At 52.8% G+C, this 20,742-nt stretch overlaps 1 protein-coding gene across 1 annotated transcript in view; it reads left to right on the top strand.

The window, feature by feature from the left end:
• The window catches only part of CDK6 (cyclin dependent kinase 6), a 193,460-nt gene extending 173,133 nt beyond the window's left edge, over window positions 1-20,327 (top strand). Inside the window, exons 5-7 of the mRNA XM_038742474.1 lie at window positions 11,203-11,253; window positions 18,277-18,412; window positions 19,621-20,327. Coding sequence (XP_038598402.1) covers window positions 11,203-11,253; window positions 18,277-18,412; window positions 19,621-19,767 — 334 coding nt within the window. The 3' untranslated portion in view covers window positions 19,768-20,327. The remainder of the gene's footprint in view (window positions 1-11,202; window positions 11,254-18,276; window positions 18,413-19,620) is intronic.
• The last annotated feature ends 415 nt before the right edge of the window (window positions 20,328-20,742 follow it).

The following is a 20,742-nucleotide window of genomic DNA, read 5'->3' as shown; positions in this document are numbered from 1 at the left end:
TTGGTGTCTGTCTCCCCCTTCTAGACTGTGAGCCCGTTGTTGGGTAGGGACCGTCTCTATATGTTGCCGACTTGTACTTCCCAAACACTTAGTACAGTGCTCTGCACACAGTAGGCGCTCAATAAATACAATTGAATGAATGAATGACAACCTGATCACCTTGTATCCTCCCCAGTGCTTAGAACAGTGCTTTGCACATAGTAAGCGCTTAACAAATGCCATTATTATTATTATTATTATAGCCACGGGCAGAGGGGTGGTCTACGGGGCTGATAGTCGCCCCGTCTGAGGTGTCATCCGTGCTCCGGTCTAGGACTTTGGGAATCTGGGGAACTGATATTGTTCCAGGATCCTTCCAGGCAGGTACTGGCATGATCATCCCTGCACTGTGTCATCTAGGAGAACATCTGAGCTCTGTTTTTTCAGTGCACGGAATGTAGCCCTTTGTAGCTACAGATAGATTGATTCTTTCGCTCTCTCTCTCACACACACACACACACCCACTACACCCCACTCCCTTCTGCCCTTTAGAAACAGCACCAGAATCCAGATAGCATCTCCAGAAATGTTTCTCTAGCCTCTCTGTACGTGGTTCCTAGCCAGCCTCTGGGGCAGTTTGGGCATCTGGATGCTAATGTGGTTATTAGAAATGGAATATCGCTCTACTTTTTTCCTGTTGGATTTGACTTCCCATCTGCAGTTCTGTAGGTAGAGGCCTGACCACCGGCCAGTTACCAAGCCAACCGGTCCTGCGCTACGGCGGACACGGGGCGGCCAGATCGGATACAGTCCCTGTCCCCCACTCCCCTGGGCGGACAGATACATGGGAAAGAGGAAAGCGCCACAGTGGGCAGGCATATTTATTAAAGGTGCAAGATTGAAGGCGAGGATGGGAAGACCAAAAGTGCACTTATTTCCTTGTTCCTGCCCATCCCGTTAACATGTTCCCTGCCATGGCAGGCAGCCAGATCCAAAGGAGTGAGGCAGGACCCCTGCCCTGCAGCTCAGGGTGTTGGGGAGGGGTCCTCGGGGCATGGATGGCCCCTGTCAGCTCTTGGCGCTGCCGTGGGTCACGTGATGGTACGACATGGGCAGCGATGGCTCGGCCCACGAACTGCCGGTTCCCAGCCTCCAGCTGCAGGGAGAAACATTCAGAACTGAGCCCCTAGCCGGTCCCGGGTTCCAGCCACCGCAGTGCCGCTCAGCGCGGGTCTTTCGGCCTCCCCTGAAGTCCAGTTTGGGGATAAACATGGAATCCAGGCAGACCTCCACTCCTCACACCGATTCTCAGCTGTCCATGAGTATGTGTGCATGTGTGTGGGTGCGCACACGCACATGTATGCGCCCACGTAGGTGATCATGTTGCAAAATGTCACAGCCCCAACAGGTACTCATTTATTCAGTTTAATTTATTGAGCACTTACTATGTGCAGAGCACCGTACCAAGCGCTTACTTGGGTTTGTTATAGCGCTTTCATATTAATTAGTTCATTTCAAACCCTCACAACACCCCTGTGAGGTAGGGAGACGAGGCGGGTATTATTACCCCCATTTTACAGATGGAGCAGCTGAGGTACAGAGAAGTTAAGTGACCCGCCCACGGTCACACGGCAGGCTAGCAGAAAACGTCGGACTCGAACCCTGGTTCTCCAGCCTCTAGACCAGCGCCCTACTGCTTGGCCACACTGCCTGAGGACTAGCCAGGGCCCCAGAATGAGCACTAAACGATATGCCTCCCATCCCCGCCGCCCCAAGGTGATGTCTTTCTGCCAGGATTTTCATTGTTAAGAATTCCTTTGTACCTGAACACAGCTTCCGGTATTTAAGGAGTGGCAGGAGTCTCCGGCTTCAAGCCAGGGGCCCGTTGCACCGAAGTTCTGCAACACAGCCCCGAGGATCCCTCTTGCCTCTAGCCCCGGGATGCCGGCTTAGCGTCCTTCCTGCGGGCTCTGGCCTGCAGCACGTTGCTGTGAGGGGTGGGAGGTGGGGGGAGGGCACCTGGATCCTGTGGCTGGGAGAGAAGTGTTAGGGTTTACTGAGTACGTGGACGGTCAGTCAGTTGTATTTATTGAATACTTACTGTGGGCAGAGCACTGTACAAAGCACTTGGGAGAATACAGTATTACAGACACATTCCCTACCCACAATGAGCTTAAAGTTTAGAGGGGGGACAGATAATAATATTTTTTTAAAATGACAGATGTGTGCATAAGTGCTGTGGGGCTGGAAAGGGGGGTGAATAAAGGGAGAAAGGGTGATGCAGAAGGGATTGCATGAAAAGGAAAAGAAGGCTTGGTCAGGGAAGGCCTCTCAGAGGAGTTGTGCCTTCAATAAGGCTGTTAAGGAGGGGAGAGTCATTGTCCGTTGGATATGAGGAGGGAGGGCGCTCCAGGCAAGAGGCAGGACGTGGGTAAGAGGTCCCGGTGACTGCCCTTCACTGGCCTCAACCCCTGGGGAAAACAAAACAAAGTGACAGGTTCGCTGCCCAAGAGGAACTTTCACCTTATAGCTCCATTTCAGGGTGACCCTTTCCCAGGCTTTTCGGGTTTGATCAGAACCTTCGATGGAGGCGTTCAGAGAGGCCGAGTCCCTCTTCGGGAAGAGGAGCTGAGGTTAGGGGACTGTCTGACCCTCCCGTCGTTCAATCCCCACTGTTAGGTCATGCGATGAGTCAATCAGTCAGTGGTATTTGTTGAGCACTAACTGTGGGCAGAGCACTAAGCGCTTGGGTACAGTAAGTAGACAGGATCCCTGTTGGTAGTCTTCCAGGGCTGCCCAGGGCTCCTCCCCTGAATCCCCTGGAACCAGGGCTGCCGCAGCTCAGGGCTCCCAGGTCCTCGGTGCCCACACAAGCCCACCCTCCCCAACCTCCAGTTCCCGCAGCTCCAGAGATAATAATTGGGGTATTTGTTAAGCACTCGCTATGTGCCAGGCAGTGTACTAAGCACTGGGGCGGATGTAGCCAGTTCAGGCTGCCTCTCCCAATCCCGTCTCCTCCGGCGGTTTGATCGCATCCGTGACCAACCTCTGATGGGCAGTCCCGGGTGCCAACCGGTAATTCAGGTTGCAGCCGGCACCGGGAGCCGTGCCCTCCCTCTCTCCATTGTGCCCCTGTCCTTCCAGGGGCCCGCGGGCTGGCATTGGCGGTCACGCTGCCAGCCGGTCGTTCGTCAGTCTGCCCTCCGACCTGTGTGCCCCTGCCACAGAGGCTCCGTGGGGCGAGGCCAAGAATTCACGGTTGACTATGCCCCGACCCGGCAGGTCCCAGCCCCAAAGCCTGGCTCTTCCTCAGGCCAAGAAGAGGGCAAAGCCTATGCCCGAATGCCTCCTTTTGCAGTGATAATAATAATGATGGTATTCGTTTAACACTTACTATGTGCCAAGCACTGTTCTAAGCACTGGTGTAGCTACAAGGTAATCAGGTTGGACACAGTCCCTGTCCCACTTGGGGCTCACAGTCTTAATCCCCATTTTGCAGATGAGGAAACTGAGTCACAGAGAAGTTAAGTGACTTGCCCACATAGCACACAAGTGGCCGAGCCGGGATTAGAGCCCACGGCTTCTGACTCCCAAGCTCTTGCCACTAGGCCATGCTGCTTCTCAGTGACAGAGCCTGCCCCACACAACACATATACACACTCCCCTCCCCCTTCCACCTCCCTAATAATAATAATAATAATGTTTTTTGTTAAGCGCTTACTATGTGCCAAGCGCTGCTGTAATCCCTGGGATAGATCCAAGTTAATGGAGGGTGAACACAGTCCCTGTCCTACATGGGGCTCACATTCTTTTCCCCATTTTACAGATGAGGTAACTGAGGCACAGAGAAGTGAAGTGACTTGCCCACGGTCACACAGCAGACTTGTGGCAGAGCAGGGATTAGAGCCCAGGTCCTTCTGTCTCCCAGGCCCGTCCTCTACCTACTAAGCTGACGCTACTTCTCAACTCCTTTACTGGCTGGTTCATTTTCTTTCATTCTCCGATGACTCTCATTTAATCCCTGACCACCACTCTCCCCATCTTCAAAGCCTCACTAAGATCATATGTCCAGGAAACCTTCCATGATTAACCTCTCATCTCCCTGCCCACTTTTCCCTCCTTTTGGCATCACCTGTCCACTTGAGTCCTTATCCCCTAAGCCTTTACATCCGTACCCATAGAGTCCCTGAAATGTAGCTTGATGAGAGTCCAGCTGGCTAGCCATGGGGCGATCAGCCCCTCTCACCCATTTGGAGTGGGCATCTCAGGTTGCCATGAGAGCACCAAAATGTTTGAAGACACAATTCTTGCTCTCAAGTAGCTTCTAGTCCAAGGTGGGAGACAGACAGATGAGTAAATTACAGAAAGGGGATTTACAGCTCCCACATAAACTGAAAATGCTAGATTGCTACATTTCCTCATGGCATTCTTTCTTGCCCTGGTGGTTCATCCTATTGCCGGTCTAATAAACTCCCACGATTTTAATCTGTACGCATGAAACACTGGGAATCTCCTCAAATGAGCCTCTTCTTTGGTACCTTTGAGTAAGGTAGAAAAACTTCTCCCGTACCACTTGAGCTCAAGCCCAAGTCAAACCGTCTATAAGACAGGTCAGTATTGTCTTTTGCCTGACTGTAAAGTTTGCCATGATTTAAAATAAAATTCAGCAGTACAGTCAGCACCAGCAGATATCATGCTCTCGTTTTTCTGTTTTGGCTCTTCGGTCCTCTTGTGAGTCAGACGCCTTAACTGTCTCATCATCGTTGGGAGACATGGTTTCATTCGTTCCCTTTTTGGCCCAGAATTGCCCAATCCATCTTTGAGATTCTGATTGTCGTCTTGGTTCCCACCAAACCGCCCTCATTCATTAGGTCTTGGAGGATTCTTAAATAATAATAATAATAATGATGGCATTTATTAAGCGCTTACTATGTGCAAAGCACTGTTCTAAGCGCTGGGGGGGAATACAAGGTGATCAGGTTGTCCCACGCAGGGCTCACAATCTTAATCCCCATTTTACAGATGAGATAACTGAGGCTCAGAGAAGTTAAGTGATTTGCCCAAGGTCACACAGCAGACATGTGGTGGAGCCGGGATTCCAACCCAAGACCTCTGACTCCAAAGCCCTTGCTCTTTCCAGTGAGCCAAAGCGCAGGCAGGGGACTCAGAGTTTAAAAGATTGAGTTTCTCATTCCAGAGTGACTATGCTTCCTCCTTTTAAGGGCAAAGCAGCCCTGTCGTAGGCACTTGGGGGGGTCACCCACTTGTCTGCTGTGTGACCTTGGGTAAGTCACTTCACTTCTCCGTGACTCCGTTACCTCTTCTGTAAAATGGGTATTGAGACTGTGAGCTCCACGTGGGACAGGGGTTGCGTTCAAGCCAGTTTGCCTGTATCCACCCCAGTGCTTAGTACAGTGCTTGGCACATAGTAAGCACTTAACAAATGCCACAATTATTATCTTAGAGCTTGGAGTGCAGGGGGCTTGGGGAGGTGGATTTCCTGCCCGTCCTCACCTGACATAGTCCGATCAGGTGGATGGGACAAGGGCACGTGTGTTTGTGAACACTGATTGCAAAGGAGTGACCAGGAGCCAGGAATTGTGCTGTGGATGGGGAGGATGTGGGGGAGAGTAGGGATGGTGGTGGGTGTGAAGAGGCACTTCCAGGCATTTTAACTTCTGCCAGCAGGTAGCTTCAAACAAGCAAATTACTATTATTATTGTTGTTACTATTATCATCATCATTATTATTATTATCATTATTAATGTTATTTGCTAAGCCCTCATGACTTGCCAAACATCTTGCCAAGCACTGGGATAGATACCATAGATACCTAGCGCTTAGTACAGTGCTTTGCACATAGTAAGCACTTAACAAATGCCATCATTATTATTATTATTATACTATGTAACGAGGTTAGACACCATCCCTGTCCTACATTGGGCTTGCGGTCTAAGGGGAAGGGAGAACAGATATTGAATCGCCATTTTTCAGATGAGGAAACTGAGACCCCAGGGAAGAAGTGAGGCCTAGTAGAAAGAGCATGGGACTGGGAGACAGAGGACCTGGGTTCTAATCCCAGCCCCGCCACTTATCTGCTGGGTGACCTCATGCAAGGCGTTTCACTTCTGTGCCTCAGTTCCCTCATATGCAAAATGGGGGCCAATACCAGTTCTCCTTTCTTCTTACTCTATGAGCCCCAAGTGGGACCTGATATCTACCCCAGTGCTTAGCACAATTATTACTAAGAGACTTGTCCAGACTCAATCAGCAGGCAAGTGGCCGAGCTGGAATTAAAACCCAGGCCTGGGCTCTTTCTGCTAGGCCATGCCGCATCTCACATCTGCCCCTTTGTTGGCAGGCTCGGGTTTATTACTGAAACCAGGGCCCTCCGGTGGGAGAACGAACTTGTTCTCTTCCAAGGCATCTTGGCCACTATGCCCGTCTGAGTCAAATCCCCCCCAATCATCCAACTGCACCTTCTGTCTGTCTGCCTCCTCTTCCTTCTGCCCCCCAGCCAACTGTTACACCCGTTCACTCATTCATTCATTCAATCATATTTATTGAGCACTTACTGTGTGCAGAGCACTGTACTAAGCGCTTACCCTGCTGCCGTTTGGCCATCTCCCTGCCCCCCTCCTCTCCTCCCACCTGCTTCTTTCTCCAGGCTCAAGTTCCCACCATCTTCCTCTTACTCCTGGTCTGGGCCTCAGCGTACCCCGGGTCAACACCATTTGGGGATGGGAGAACCGGAGTAAGCTCGCTGTGGGCAGGGAACATGTCTACCGACTCGGTTATATTGTACTCTCCCAAGTGCTTAGTACAGTATTCTGCATACAGTAAGTGCGCAAGAACTCTTAGTGGAAAGAGTGCGGGCTTGGGAGTCAGAGGTCATGGGTTCTAATCCTGCCTCTGCCACTTGTCAGCTGTGTGACTTTGGGCAAGTCACTTAACTCCTCTGGGCCTCTGTTTCCTCATCTATCAAATGGGGATTATGACTGTGAGCCCCAAGTGGGACAACCTGATGGCCTGGTATCTATCCCAGCACTTCGAACAGTGTTTGGCACATAGTAAGAGCTTAACAAATACCATTATTATTATTATTAATTGATCAGAGGGCCAGGATCCTTTCAGGAACAGGGGATCCTAGAAAAACTTCAGGGACTGCTTCCACCTCATGGCAAGAGCAAACAAGCCTGGTGCTGGTCCCAGGTGCTGGAGCTGGGGCTGGGTGCTGGGTGGTGAGGACGGATTTTCTCTCTTAAGGAACCAGAGGGCATCTGAAAAGAAGCTGTCCTTCCCAGGCCATGTGATTGCCCCATTTCTCCCACCTCAAGGATTTGGAATTCCTCTTAGCCACATCACTCTGCTCTCTGACCTTTCTCCCCACCCCAGCCTCACCCGTCTTTGCCCCTTGGAACAGAAGCAGATCCATTCCCTTCCTGAGCCCTGACCGTTTGCTGTGGTCGCCCCAAACCCGACAGGTCTGAAGAGGCCCTGGGGCCAGATGGCAGCGTGCTCCGCTCCTCCCTGGGACCGGGGTGCCCTGGGCCTCCACCACGGGGGATTGATGGCGATGACAACTAGTTGCCCAGCGTGGCCCCCAGAACACAGCCCCGTGGCCCTGGCCAGCGGGCCCGTCCCGCGGACGTTTCCTGGGCTCATTGGGCCCAGGCTGTGGCGACTGAAGAGCCAGAGAGGGATTGGGGCCAGCTTTACACTTCCATTGGGAGTTTTTCCTGTTACCGCCCCATTTTTCTCGGTGCCCACCTGCTTGCTATCTGCTTCAGGCCACAGGGCTCTGAGCAGGGGCAGGAAATTCATTGTCAAGCAGCAGTGTTACCGGAGTGCCCCCGGCGCCGGAGTCACATCCAGCACTCAAGAAGACCCAATCCCTCCCCTCTGGGAGCCTACAGTCTGTACTACTAATAATAATAATGGTATTTGTTAAGCACTTACTATGTGCAAAGCACTGTTCTAAGTGCTGGAAGATTGGTCTATCCATCGTATTTATTGAGTGCGTACTGTGTGCAGAGCACTGTACTAAGCGCTTGGGAGGGCACAGTGCAACAGAGTTGGAAGATATGTTCCCTGCCCACAACAAGCTTATGGTCTCAGGAGATGATGGTGATGATGATGATGATGGCATTTGTTAAGCGCTATGTGCGAAGCACTGTTCTAAGCACTGGGGGGGATACAAGGTGATCAGGTTGTTCCAAGTGGGGCTCACAGTCTTAATCCCCATTTTACAGATGAGGTAACTGAGGCTCAGAGAAGTTAAGTGTCTTGCCCAAGGTCACACAGCAGACACGTGGCAGAGCCGGGATTAGAACCCGTGACCTCTGACTCCCAAGCCCGTGCTCTTTCCACTGAGATCCAGTGAACGGGAGGATGGGTGGGTGGCCGTGAGCCCCAAGAGGGACAGAGACACATTTAGTACAGCGCTTGGCACATAGGAAACACTTAACAAATAGTCCCAATATTGTTGTTGTTATCTTTCTTAAGGGCGTAAAGAGAAGCGCGAGTGATTCAGTGTGTGCCGGGGTGATCCGAATCCCACCCCGGTCCATCCCATTCTCAGCCGGGGCTTCAGGAGCAGCGGGCTGGTGTACACAGCATTTTATTCTGGCCACCTCTGGCCCAAGCCTGTTACTGGCCCAGTCCCGTTGGTTCCTTCACCGTGATTAGCCAATTGATCCATTTGATTCATTCATTCACCCAGTTGTGTTTATTGAGGAGCTCTTACTTTGTGCAGAGCACTGTATTAAGAGCTTGAGGGAGTACAACGTAACAATGAACAAACACATTCCCTACCCACAAGGAATTTACAGTCTCAGTGGCTCTTAATCATTCATTTGATTAAGTTCCATTAAGAACCCCAAGGTCCCTGGCATCAGGTCCTGGAACATGGGGATTCATTGGCTGCCCAAAGCCAAAAGAGTCATATGTTCCCCAGGGTGGGCGCTGAAATTCACTGAGCGCTTACTGTGTGCAGAGCACTGTACTAAGTGCTTGGAAAGTACCAGTCAGTAATAAAGAGAGACAGTCCCTGCCCACACCGGGCTTACAGTCTAGAAGAAATGTGTTTGTCTTAGAGAGGGAAGAGGGACAGAGTCAGACTTTGAACAGTACAGAGGGCAGCTCCCCAAGGGATAGGGGCTGAGTGGGTAGGCCGGTAGGGATCAAGTATGGTGAGGCCAGACTACAAGGCAGGGTGGTGAGAGGAGTTTGGACCCCAAACCAGAGTTTGGGGGTGTTGGGCAGATGGAAACTTGGGATTCATTTGTTCATTCATTCAGTTGTATTTACTGAGCACCTATTATGTGCAGAGCACTGTACTGAGTGCTTGGGAAAGTACAATACAGCAATAAACAGTGACATTTGCTGCCCACAAGGAGCTCACAGTCTAGAAGCTGGGAAACAGACATCAATACAATTAAATAAAATTACAGATATATATAATTTGGTGCTGGGAGAGGGAGAGAGCAAAGGGATAAATAAATGACAAATATGGACATAAGTGATTTGGGGCCGGGAATAGGGGAGAGCAAAAGGAACATGTCAGCGTGGCTCAGTGGCAAGAGCACGGGCTTTGGAGTCAGAGGTCATGGGTTCAAATCCCGGCTCCGCCAACTGTCAGCTGTGTGACTTTGGGCAAGTCACTTAACTTCTCTGTGCCTCAGTTACCTCATCTGTAAAATGGGGATTAAAACTGTGAGCCCCCTGTGGGACAACCTGATCACCTTATAACCTCCCCAGTGCTTAGAACAGTGCTTTACACATAGTAATTGCTTAACAAATACCATCATTGTTATTATTATTATTAAGTCAGGGTGACGCAGAAGGGAGTGGGAGATGAGGAAAAGTGGGGCTTAGTCTGGGAAGACCTCTTGGAGGAAATGTGCCGTCAATAAGGCTTTGAAGCAGGGGAGAGTGGTTGTCTGTCAGATTAGAGGAGGGAGGGCATTCCAGGACAGAGGCAGGACATGGGCCAGGGGTTGGCGGTGAGACGGGCGAAATCGAGACACAGTGAAATGGTTAGTACTAGAGGAGCGAAGTGTGAGGGCTGGGTTGTAGAAGGAAAGAAGTGAGGGGAGGTAGGAGGGGGCGAGGTAATGGACTGTTTTAAAGCCAATGGAGAGCAGTTTTTGTTCGATATGGAGGTGGATGGGATGAGAAGCCACCAAAGATTTCTGAGGTGAGGAAGTGGTGGATTCTGAGTAGGAAAGGAAGGATGACCTAGTCTGGGCAGTGGAGACCCCCTAGCCGGGAAGGGAGCAATGGAGGCTGCCATTGAAGGAGGAGAGAATGGTGGGACCCAGTAGCCCTCTGGGCCTGAGATGGTGAGGCCTCAGCCCCATTTAAGGGGCCAGAAGGATGAGAGCAGTCTTGGGACCCAAGATGGGGAGTCGAAGCCCAAGGCCATCTTAAGAGACAACCTACCTTTTGGATTTAAGGCGGTCCAGTTTTGGCTGGGCCGGGGCCAGCTTTGTGCCCGCAGAAACCATTTAATAAATACCAACGATTGATGGATTGGTTGGTGACAGAAGATCAAATGTGGTTCCTCTTGGCTGAAAAGAGCTCACACGTCAGAGAGTTCCAAAGCAGCGTGGTGGAGCATGCGCCTGGCAGGCAGAAGGTCATGTCATGGGTTCTAATCCTGGTTCTGCCACATGTCTGCTGTGTGACCTTGGTCAAGTCCCTTCCCTTTTCTGTGTCTCAGTCACCTCATCTGTAAAATGGGAGTTGAGACTCCATGAGTCTCCATGTGGGACAGGGACTGTGCAACCCAACTTTCTTGTATCCACCCCAGCACTTAGTACAGTGCCTGGCATATAGTAAGTGCCTAAGAAAAACCATAATTATTATTGTTAAAGGAGACGGTGTATCCTGGCAGAAAGGACCCAGGATCAACAGTCATAAGCCCTGCGTTCTAGTGCCAGCTCTGCCTCTGTCCTGCTGTGTGACCCTGAACAAGTCACCTAACCTCTCTGGACCTCGGGTTCATCACTGTAAAAGGGGGCGAAAATCATCCTCTCCGTCCCTCTTCAACTGAGAGTGTGGCTGGAACTAGGTCTGATCTGATTATCTTGTAGCTGCCCCAGCACTTAGCACAGGGCCGACTACCTCGTGAGCGCTCAGTAAATATCATCATTATTGATTAGAAGGTGATAACTGACCAATGAGAAGTTCATGTACTTACATCCTCTTCCTTTTCTTCAGGCCTCTGTTTCGTGGAAGTTCAGACGTGGACCAACTAGGAAAAATCTTAGAGTAAGTAATATCCGTAGCATCGTGTCAGTAACTCTCTACGTCCTGAAAACATTCTTCCTCTGCTGGATCACGGCAAGGTGTCATTCGTGTCTTCCCTGTTGGGGTGCCGCGATGGACACCCCCCTACCCAACCGTGTCCAAGGGGCACGGCTGGACCTGGGGCGAATTGCAGACTCCACGTGCAGCGGATGCCTATCATCTGCCTTTCACTTCATGGTCTCTGCCGGCCCACTGCTGTCTGTGGTGTGGCTTTTATGCCGCTGTGTCTCCCCACCTTCATCTCTCCCCAGTTACTCCCCTCCCCGTACCCTCCTCTGCACAGCCCTGTGCCTGTTCCCAGTGGTCAGGGTCTTCGGCGCTTTGTTGACGTTGGCCCTGGGCCTGCGTTCCCTCAACCTGTAAGGCTACTTGGCTACTCTGTGGCCAGCTCCCTGCGAGTCCAGCCCAAAGGCAGGGGCAGGCAGTCAGACGGGTGGGCCGGGTGTACTCCCAGGTTAGGGTCCTGCCGTCCACGATGAGCCCTGGAGTCTGAGTGCGAGAGTAGGGGGCCTGCCCCAAGCCCTCCCAGGGGCACACCGGCCACTGGCCCGGGGCCGGCACAGCAAAGTGACGGCCACCCGTGGCTCTGCCTCGCTCATGAGGACTCTAGCTGGCCCCGTGGCACAGAGCTCCTGGCACGTTCACTTGGACGGAAACTCCTTCTCAGAAGCCTCTCCCACCCCAACTCCGAACCTCATTCATTCATTCAGTCGTATTTATCGAGCGCTAACTGTGTGCAGAGCACTGTACTATGCGCTTGGAAAGTACATGGGAAGAGTGATCCATTCATCCACCCATCGGTGGGCTGCGCACCGTCCTGTGCCCTGGAAAGAGTACAGCGGTAGCGAGACATCCGTTCTCTGCCATAGTGGAGCTGAAAATCAGATGGGGGAGACAGACAGTTTGCAGATGATTTGCAGATCATGAAAATGGAGGAAGAACAAGGACGGAGCTGGAGGTTGCATAAACACACCACGACAAAGCAGCTGAACTAGTCATTCCGCTCCTCTTCCTCTCTTCCCCTACTTCCAAAACCATAGATGTGTGTGTTTCTTCTCCTTTCTTTACCCATCACAGTTGCCCAAAAGAGCTCGGTTTGGTCAACTGGGGATGGAACCAGGGTGGAGAAAGTCTAAAATCAATGGCAGTGCTCTCCAGATCTTGGAGCAGGGCAGCCCTCGGGGTCCAGCGGGGAATGGGCGGGTTGGTGAGAGAGAAAAACCCAAGCCCCTCCATCTCTTCTGCCATCCTTATGAAGCAGCAGATGATATTCTGTTTTCATGTTGAACCCCAACAACTATTTCCATTCAAGCACTTAGTACAGTGCTCTGCACACCGTAAGCGCTCAATAAATCCGACTGAATGAATTTCCATTCACCCACACAACAGTTTGAGAAAGCAGCCGACCAGGTGTCGTGAAGCCAATGTGTTTCTCTAGGGTTCCAACTATGCTTCCAGTTCAGTGGTCCCGTTGGGAAATGCTTTGCAAGAAGAGGCTCCCAGACTTCTCCCTTATCCTACAGGACTGCTGGTCGTAGGCCCTGATAGGAGTGTCTTTTCTCTGGGCCCTGTGAGCCCACTGTTGGGTAGGGACCGTCTCTATATGTTGCCAACTTGTACTTCCCAAGCGCTTAGTACAGTGCCCTGCACACAGTAACCGCTCAATAAATATGATTGAATGAATGAATGAATGGGCCCAGAAAGTCTGAGCTGCTCTTCCGGATCTGCCTAATTCCAAGCAAAACTGCATCTCAGTTCACTTGCGATCCCCTTCCTTCAGTGAATAACTTGCTAATAAATGCAGTCTGTTTGTGGAAAAACCTGAAAATTGATTTAAAAAACTCTAAAAGATTTAGGGGCCAGTTGCACTTTTAAGCCGTTTCCTGAGAAACAAATTTATTTTACCTGGAGAAGCAGCTGAAGCTTGAAAAAGTTTCCTTTCCCCTTGCTGACTAACTGGCTGGTTGGGTGGTTGGCTAGCTGGCTGGGTGGTTGGCTGGCCGGCTGGCTGGCTGTCTGGCTGTCTGGCTGACTGGGTGGTTGGCTGGCTCTCTGGGTGGTTGGCTGGCTGGCTGGGTGGTTGGTTAGCTGGTAGACTGGATGGCTGGCTGGGTGGGAAGAGAGTTTTAAAACAGAAGCGGGTCTTCAGGTGCCAATTATCTAGAATGGAGCAGGGTAAATAGAACCTAAAAGTTATGCCCAGATGACAGGGGCAGTAGACCTTCCAGGAAGGCAGAAGCACAGGAGTCTTAAGGAACGTAGAATGATGGGATAGCCAGAAGTAGAAGCCTCCCAGAAGATCATTTATGAACCTAAGCCACTTGGGGTTTTTTCTCTACAATAACTCCCATGGCTTTGATAAAGATCTCTCCATCACCTGTCAAGGAGAGGTTGGCAGACGTGCACGGAGACCCACGAACAGACGCACAGGCCTGCACGCAAGTGGACTTTACACACAAATACACACCCGGGAAGACCTTCAGACAGACATAGAGGCACGCAACCAGGAAGACACACAGGCATGCACGCAGAGAGACAGACAGTGGGCAGATCCACAGACAGACACAGGCACGTAAACATGCGGACACGTGGGCTGGTCCGCAGACAGACACGTAAGCACGCATGCAGGAGGACACAGACATACAGACAGGCAGACTTGCCCAATTGTGGGCACTCTTACAGACAGGGGACAGGCTACAGGCAGAAGAGCTGTCCGCCAACTTATCAAAATTGCCATCAGGTAGAGGAGAGGACTTGGCCGAACACAGATTAATGGAATTAACGTAACCGTAGCCATCAGCGTTTGCATCTTTTCCTGGCGGGTTGTTAATACCTACCTGAAAAAAAGAATCAACTGCTAGACAGAGGAAAATGTTTAGCATGAACTGGATCCATCCGGAGAAGGGAACTGGGACTTCCCAATATAGGAACTCTGTTCCGGGCCCATCCCCGGATCTCAATGGATCAGGCCCATCAGGGAGCCCCGGAACCCGAACCCAGAACCAGGAGCCTCGCCCCTAATCCGGGACTGGAGCACTCTGATTCTGAGCAGAGGATGTGGTGTAGAGGGAGAGCAGGCCAGCCAGGAGAGGAAGCAAGACAGGCCCGTCAGTCTACCTGCCCTTCCTTGCAGGCTGTTTCTCAACTCCCACCTATGGAACCTCGTCTCACCTCAGCTTTTTCGCACGGCTCTTCTTGGCGTCCAGAGTGATTCTGTGCCAACGTTCTCAGACGAGGCCACCTCCGAGAGGCGTGCTCCAGGCAAAGCAACATGGAGAAAGCATGGGCCAGGATTAAGGGGACCAATCCCCATCCGTCCCATATTCGCCGGTCCGGTCGGACTCGGGGTCTAATCAATCTAATGATGGGTGGTATTGGGTGAGTGAACCTCTGTTGTGTGCAGAACACTGTCCTAAGCATTTGGGAGAGTCCAGCCACGGAGAGGAAGGGACAGACCCGAAAATTGGAGAAGCAGCGTGGCTTAGTGGAAAGAGCTTGGGCTTGGGGGTCAGAGGTCATGGGTTCTATTCCCAGTTTCACCACTTGTCAGCTGGGTGACTTTGGGCAAATCACTTAACTTCTCAGTTACCTCATCTGTAAAATGGGGATTAAGACCGTGACCGTATCTACCCCAGCACTTAGAACAGTGCTTGGCATGGAGTAAGCGCTTAACAGATACCATCATTATTAAAAGGAGAAATATAGTATTAGGTGCCCAGAATGTGCCCCAGACTGGGCACTGACAGAGGCCAGAGAGAGTGTCTGTACTTACTCCAACTGTTGAGGATCTGAGTCTGGCTTTGGCCCCGAACGGGCGTCTTCTAGGTGCTAATGCTGCTCTTTGGCCCACGGCCAGAAGGGTGCCAGAGGTCAGAGTGACTTGCCTTCTTCCGAGGCCACGGAGCCTCATCAGCGTCAGCACCGACCAAGAAAGGACGGCCCAAAACGGCACCGTTTTCGTGAGAGCCATGTCCCATTGTGGCCAAGGCCGGTCAGGGTGCTGGACCAGTGGGTGGCCGCAGTCGTTGAGAGAACTGCTCCGTGAACCAACCTTGACTTCATTCTTCAAGAACGTGTGAAGAAGCCCCAAGCTCTGCCTTCTTTCCTTCTCAAGTCCCATAGAAGGGGCAATGCTGCCCCCTAGGGGCATCTACAAGTTGCCGACTTGTACTTCCCAAGCGCTTAGTACAGTGCTCTGCACACAGTAAGCGCTCAGTAAATACGATTGATGATGATGATCTCCGCTGAGGCCCAGCTGTCCGTGGGTGGGCAGTCGGTCTGCCCTGCCCTGCCCCAGATGTGGTGTATGGGGTCTCCACCTCGTGCTGTGCGTGGCGCTCTTCCCACCCCTCACCCGTCAGGACACGGCACCACCCGGGGTCGGGAGAGAGCCGTGGTGATAGCCGGGCTGTGTGCTCCGCTCCACCGATGTGTCCCAGATGGCGAGAACTTCTCCGGTCACATGACCCACCCCCTCACGTCAAGGGAGAGCCAAGTGTTCTGGGGAGAAATCCGCCGCCGCCACTGCTGGACCTGCTCGGGGTCCCCTCTCCCCTGGGAAGCGAGGGATTCAGAGGCATGAAGAAGGCTGTGCCGGACCCCCGTAGGGAAAGCCGGCGTCCGGCAAGGCCGCCCAAGTGGCTGTTTGAGAGCTCCAAGTCCAGGGTCCCGTGTCTGGCTGTCCGGACTGCCCCTTCTGAGAGAACTTGGCCATCTCTGAGCCTAGGCCAGTGAAGTGGGCCCCTCCCCGTGGCTTCTGGGGGCTGGGCCGTTGGCCGCTCACCCCAATCCGTGAGCACCGATTCAGGAAAGGTTTGTGAGCGCCGACCTTCCCTTTGTAGACCCGGGCCCTCAGACAGGAGAGCACCCAGTCCCGGAAGCGGCCGTGAGAAAGACGCCACTTCATTAAATGGAAGAAAATCCAACTCCCAACGGCGATGGCACCTGGCGGCGCCAAACGTGTGGCGCCTGCCTGGGTCAGGGCAGGTGCCGGACTCTTGCAGTCCGAGCCCCTGCTGGACTGCAATTCCCAGGATCGGATTGGCTTGGAATTGGGCCTGGAGGGAAAGGATCACGAGGACGGGCCTGAGTTACACATTTACAACTGGGCACGCCCGGTGTCATCTTTGGTGCGAGCTGCCATGTGGCACAGCCCCGGACACGTGCTGCACCTGCAGGGATTGCACTTGACTGATGCCCAAGATGGGGGCTGTATAAGCCCCAGGTCAGACCGAGGAGCATAGACGCCACCCCACCCCAACCCTTGCCGACCCCGGCTCTGACTGTTTTTTCCAGCTCAGGCCCATGGGGAATGAAGGTTAACTTCAGGCTCTTCTCAAGAAGGTGAAGACATTTCTGAAAGCGGGTCTTGGGATGTGGGAGAGTGCGTGGGCTGGGAAAAGCCTAGACAATATCTAACTGGCACTCTCTGGGACTGTTGTGCCACTTCCAGCCAAATTCTGAATCCTCGGGCTACTCGTTCAGTCAGGGCTGGATCACAGCTGGTACCCTGAGAAAATTCTATTCATCACCCTGGATGGATAGATGGGGTGATACCTTCTCACCCTCTCCCTTGCTTTCCTCTTGGTGTTCTCTCTCACTCCCCTGCACTGCTGCTCTGTCTGTCTGCCTGTCCATCTGATGACTTGGGCGGGTCGCAGGAGGTGGGGAGGGAAAGGGGTGCATCTGCTGGCCTAAGGATGTTTTTGTGTCCCCGAGTTTTAAGCTGAGGGAGGGAGGGAGGGAGGGTGTGTGTGTGTGTGTGTGTGTGTGTGTGTGTGTGTGTGTGTGTGTGTGTGTGTGTGTGTGTGTGTGTGTGTGTGTGTGTGTCCTTGGAATGGGGGGGACAGGGGTCAGAGGGGTTCGGGCGGTTGGATCCTCTACCCCTGCCCCCAAAATGGTGGGTGTGGTTGAAGAGAACAGGGATCCAAAATTGGGCCCTGGGGCCAGAAGGGAAGACCAACTTCCACCTCCTCCTGTGCCCCCCACCACCCCTCTCCTCTAGCCCTCCCAAGGGGGTTCTGGTGGATTGTCCCGAGGGAGAGTGGGAGGGCGCCCTCCACCCCCACCCCCAACCCACCGTTGTCAACAGAAGATCCAGGCCACAGGGCCCTTCTTCGTCTGGGGTCGTAGGACTGTGGCAGGAGGCATTCCAATCAGGCTGTCCAGCGGGGCCTCCAGGGTCCAGGTGGGCCTCTTGAGACGTGAGGCCCAGGCGACCAGGCCGCTTGCCCTCACCTGGTTCATCAGCCTGCAGTAGGCCAGGCCTCTGGCATGTGTGGGATCCCAAGGGGTGCTGGAAGCTCAGCCATGTGGACACATCCTCAGGTCACTGATCCAGTCTGCCCCTGGGCTGAGGATTTGGAGCTGCGACCGTCCAGGGTAGAGGGCAACAGCCCACAGAGCAGCAGGGGGCAGAGAGTGGGCTGCCGGGCCCAGTCAAATCAGGGGTTGATATTTGGGAAAGCAGAATACAGCAGGTCTGAGGGGGTCATGTCAAGCCAGACACTGGGGGAGTCTGCTCGCTCTTGTAAATCCTCTGGGATTGCAAGCTACAGCCCCGCTCGGGCTCTTGCCCAAAGTTCAGAGAGAGGAAGAGCCCGAGCTGCCTGCCCTTCCGGCTCCTCCAGCTCCAACCTCCAGGATGCCGACTTCTCCTTTTGCAGGCTCGCTTTCCAAGATGGAGCTAGAAGATTCCAGCTTGGGTGGGCAATTTCAGCGCAAGTTCTGCTTTCCCACTGACTTCAAAGGCAGCTCTGGGGGTGGGGAGGTCGGCACAGGTTTATATCTGGCCATTGGTCAACACTCAGTCCCAGTGAGCCACACGTGTGACCCCCTGGCCCTTGAGGAGGTCAGGCCACTGTCCACCTCTGCCCAGGACATCCGGTTAATTGATTGAAGGAGGGGAGGGGAGGGATTTTTGACTGATTTTCTTCCCTGCCGATACACTCTCTCTCTCCTCACGGCCTCACCCCCCGTTTGCAGGGTGATTGGCCTCCCGGGGGATGAAGATTGGCCAAGCGACGTCGCCCTGCCCAGGCAGGCTTTCCATGCCAAGCCCCCTCAGCCCATCGAGAAGTTTGTCACGGACATAGACGAGCTGGGCAAGGATTTACTTCTGGTAAGTCATTGCCCTCCAAAACACACACAGGGCTGCTGCTGAGTGAGTGTTCGGAGGGGTGGGGCAGAACTGGATTTCTGAGCCAGACTGTCCATTTAGTAGATGAAGATTTTAAATCTAGTCTAAATTTCCTTAGACTGTTAGCTCATTGTGGGCAGGAAATATGTCTACCAACTCTTGTATTGTACTCTCCCAACTGCTTAGTACAGTGCTCTCCACCCAGTAAGCACTCAATAAATATGATTGGTTGAGCTCTGGGCATGCTGAAAATCCTGGAAAATCTTGGAAATTCACAAAGGGAAAGAAGGCAAGCTCTGGTCCCATCCCAGGCTTCTCCTCCAACCCTCCAGGGAGTGGTATTTGTTAAGTACCTCCTACGTGCCAACTGCTGGGATAGATAGAAAAATACCGTTGTTCTTATTACTGTTATTAATAGAATAGTCAGAAGAACAGTGTCCCACGTGGCGCTCCCTCTCGAAGAGGGAGGGAGAACAGGTATCAGTCGAATCCCCCTTGTACAGATGAGGAAACCGAGGTGAGTTGTCCAAGGTCACACAGCAGGCAAGTGGTGGACTCAGGCTTCGAACCCAGGTCTTGTATTGTACTCTCCCAACTGCTTAGTACAGTGCTCTCCACCCAGTAAGCACTCAATAAATATGATTGGTTGAGCTCTGGGCATGCTGAAAATTGTGGAAAATCTTGGAAATTCACAGAGGGGAAAAAAGGCAAGCTGTGGTCCCATCCCAGGCTTCTCCTCCAACCCTCCAGTGAGTGGTGTTTGTTAAGTACCTCCTACGTGCCAACTGCTGGGATAGATAGAAAAATACCATTGCTCTTATTACTGTTATTAACAGAATAGTCAGAAGAACAGTTTCCCACGTGGCGCTCCCTCTCGAAGAGGGAGGGAGAACAGGTGTCAGTCGAATCCCCCTTGTACAGATGAGGAAACCGAGGTGAGTTGTCCAAGGTCACACAGCAGGCAAGTGGTGGACTCAGGCTTCGAACCCAGGTCTCAAGACTCCCCGTCCCATGTAGTATCCCCTAGGGCTGCACCTCTTCTTCCCCTGCTGCCCTGAGGGATTTTTCCACCACCGTGGGAAGGGTCTTCCCCCTCTCTCCTCTCCCTTCCCCCTGCCTCACCCCCAGTCACCGTGGGGTGAGCCAACCCCAGGTGTCCTCAGACCCTCTGTTTGTGTTTCCCGCTGCAGAAGTGCTTGGCTTTCAACCCAGCCAAAAGAATCTCTGCCTACAGTGCCCTGTCTCACCCCTACTTCCACGACCTGGAGAAAGGCAAGGAGACCCTGGACTCTCGTATCTGCCCGGGCCAGACCACCGCGGAGGTCAACAGCGCCTGAGCCCGCAGAGGCGGCGGGAAGCTGGACTTGGAAATGAACCACAGGTGTTGCTGACAGGCCGCTCTGCTGGGAGCCGGCCCCGGAGTTGCGGCCCGCCTCATCCGGGAAGCCCCCGCTCGGCGGACTGTCGGGAAATCAATGCAAACCCCCCAACCCCCAGCCCCCCAGTGCCGTGGCCCTTCATTCTGTTCTCGTTGGTGTGTCTGTCTGTTGGGGTGCACGTTCTTGAGCTCATGCGTTCGTACGCTGGAGATACCTGGAGGAATTCCAGACAAAGAGAAGCTGCTGACCAGTTTTGCTGCCATTTTATTCATCTAACCTTGAATGCTGCCCGGGTGAAGTCGGATCAGCCAGTCACTGCCGAAATACGATGCAATCTCTCTATAGCTGCTGAAGCCTGATCTGGTACTCTATGGGCGCACGCGTGTGCAAACGTATGTGAGTGTGTGTGTGTGTGTGTGTGAGTGAGTGCTTGCGTGGAAGTGGGTGCCTGTGTGTGGATGGGTAGGGGTGATTCTGTAATCTCTCAAAGTATTATTTTAAAAACCAAACGGAAACAACTACGTAGAATTGAGTCATTGGCTCTCTAGAGGCTGAAGGTGGCCGACAAGCCACAGGGCTTTTTGCTGAAGGCAGGGCAGCGGGACGCCGTCCCAGACCGGAAACGGGAACGGTCGGTGGTTCCCACCCCCGCCTCTGGATCTGCTGTTTAGCGTGTGAAAGTTACTCCGTAGGTGAGGTGGCTTTATGCATGCTGCACACATTGGTTCTAAAAGTCTTTGTATGAGACCTGTTTTCAAAAGCACAATGTTCTCTTTTCAGTACTGGATTGTTCAGTGTCAATCACGTCTTAACTCGTAGGACTTTATCCTTCTGTCTCCCCAATACCCGGTGGGTTTTTCTTACCCGCTGCAAGTTTCGGGGGTGCCCCCGAGTGGGTACAGAAGAGAGCTCCAACCCCCAGTTCTGATTTGT

The sequence above is a fragment of the Tachyglossus aculeatus genome, chromosome 2 (genome assembly GCF_015852505.1).
Source record: "Tachyglossus aculeatus isolate mTacAcu1 chromosome 2, mTacAcu1.pri, whole genome shotgun sequence".
Taxonomy (NCBI): Eukaryota; Metazoa; Chordata; class Mammalia; order Monotremata; family Tachyglossidae; genus Tachyglossus; species Tachyglossus aculeatus.
The sequence above is the reverse complement of the archived record's forward strand: the minus strand, read 5'-3'. Positions and strand labels throughout refer to the sequence as shown.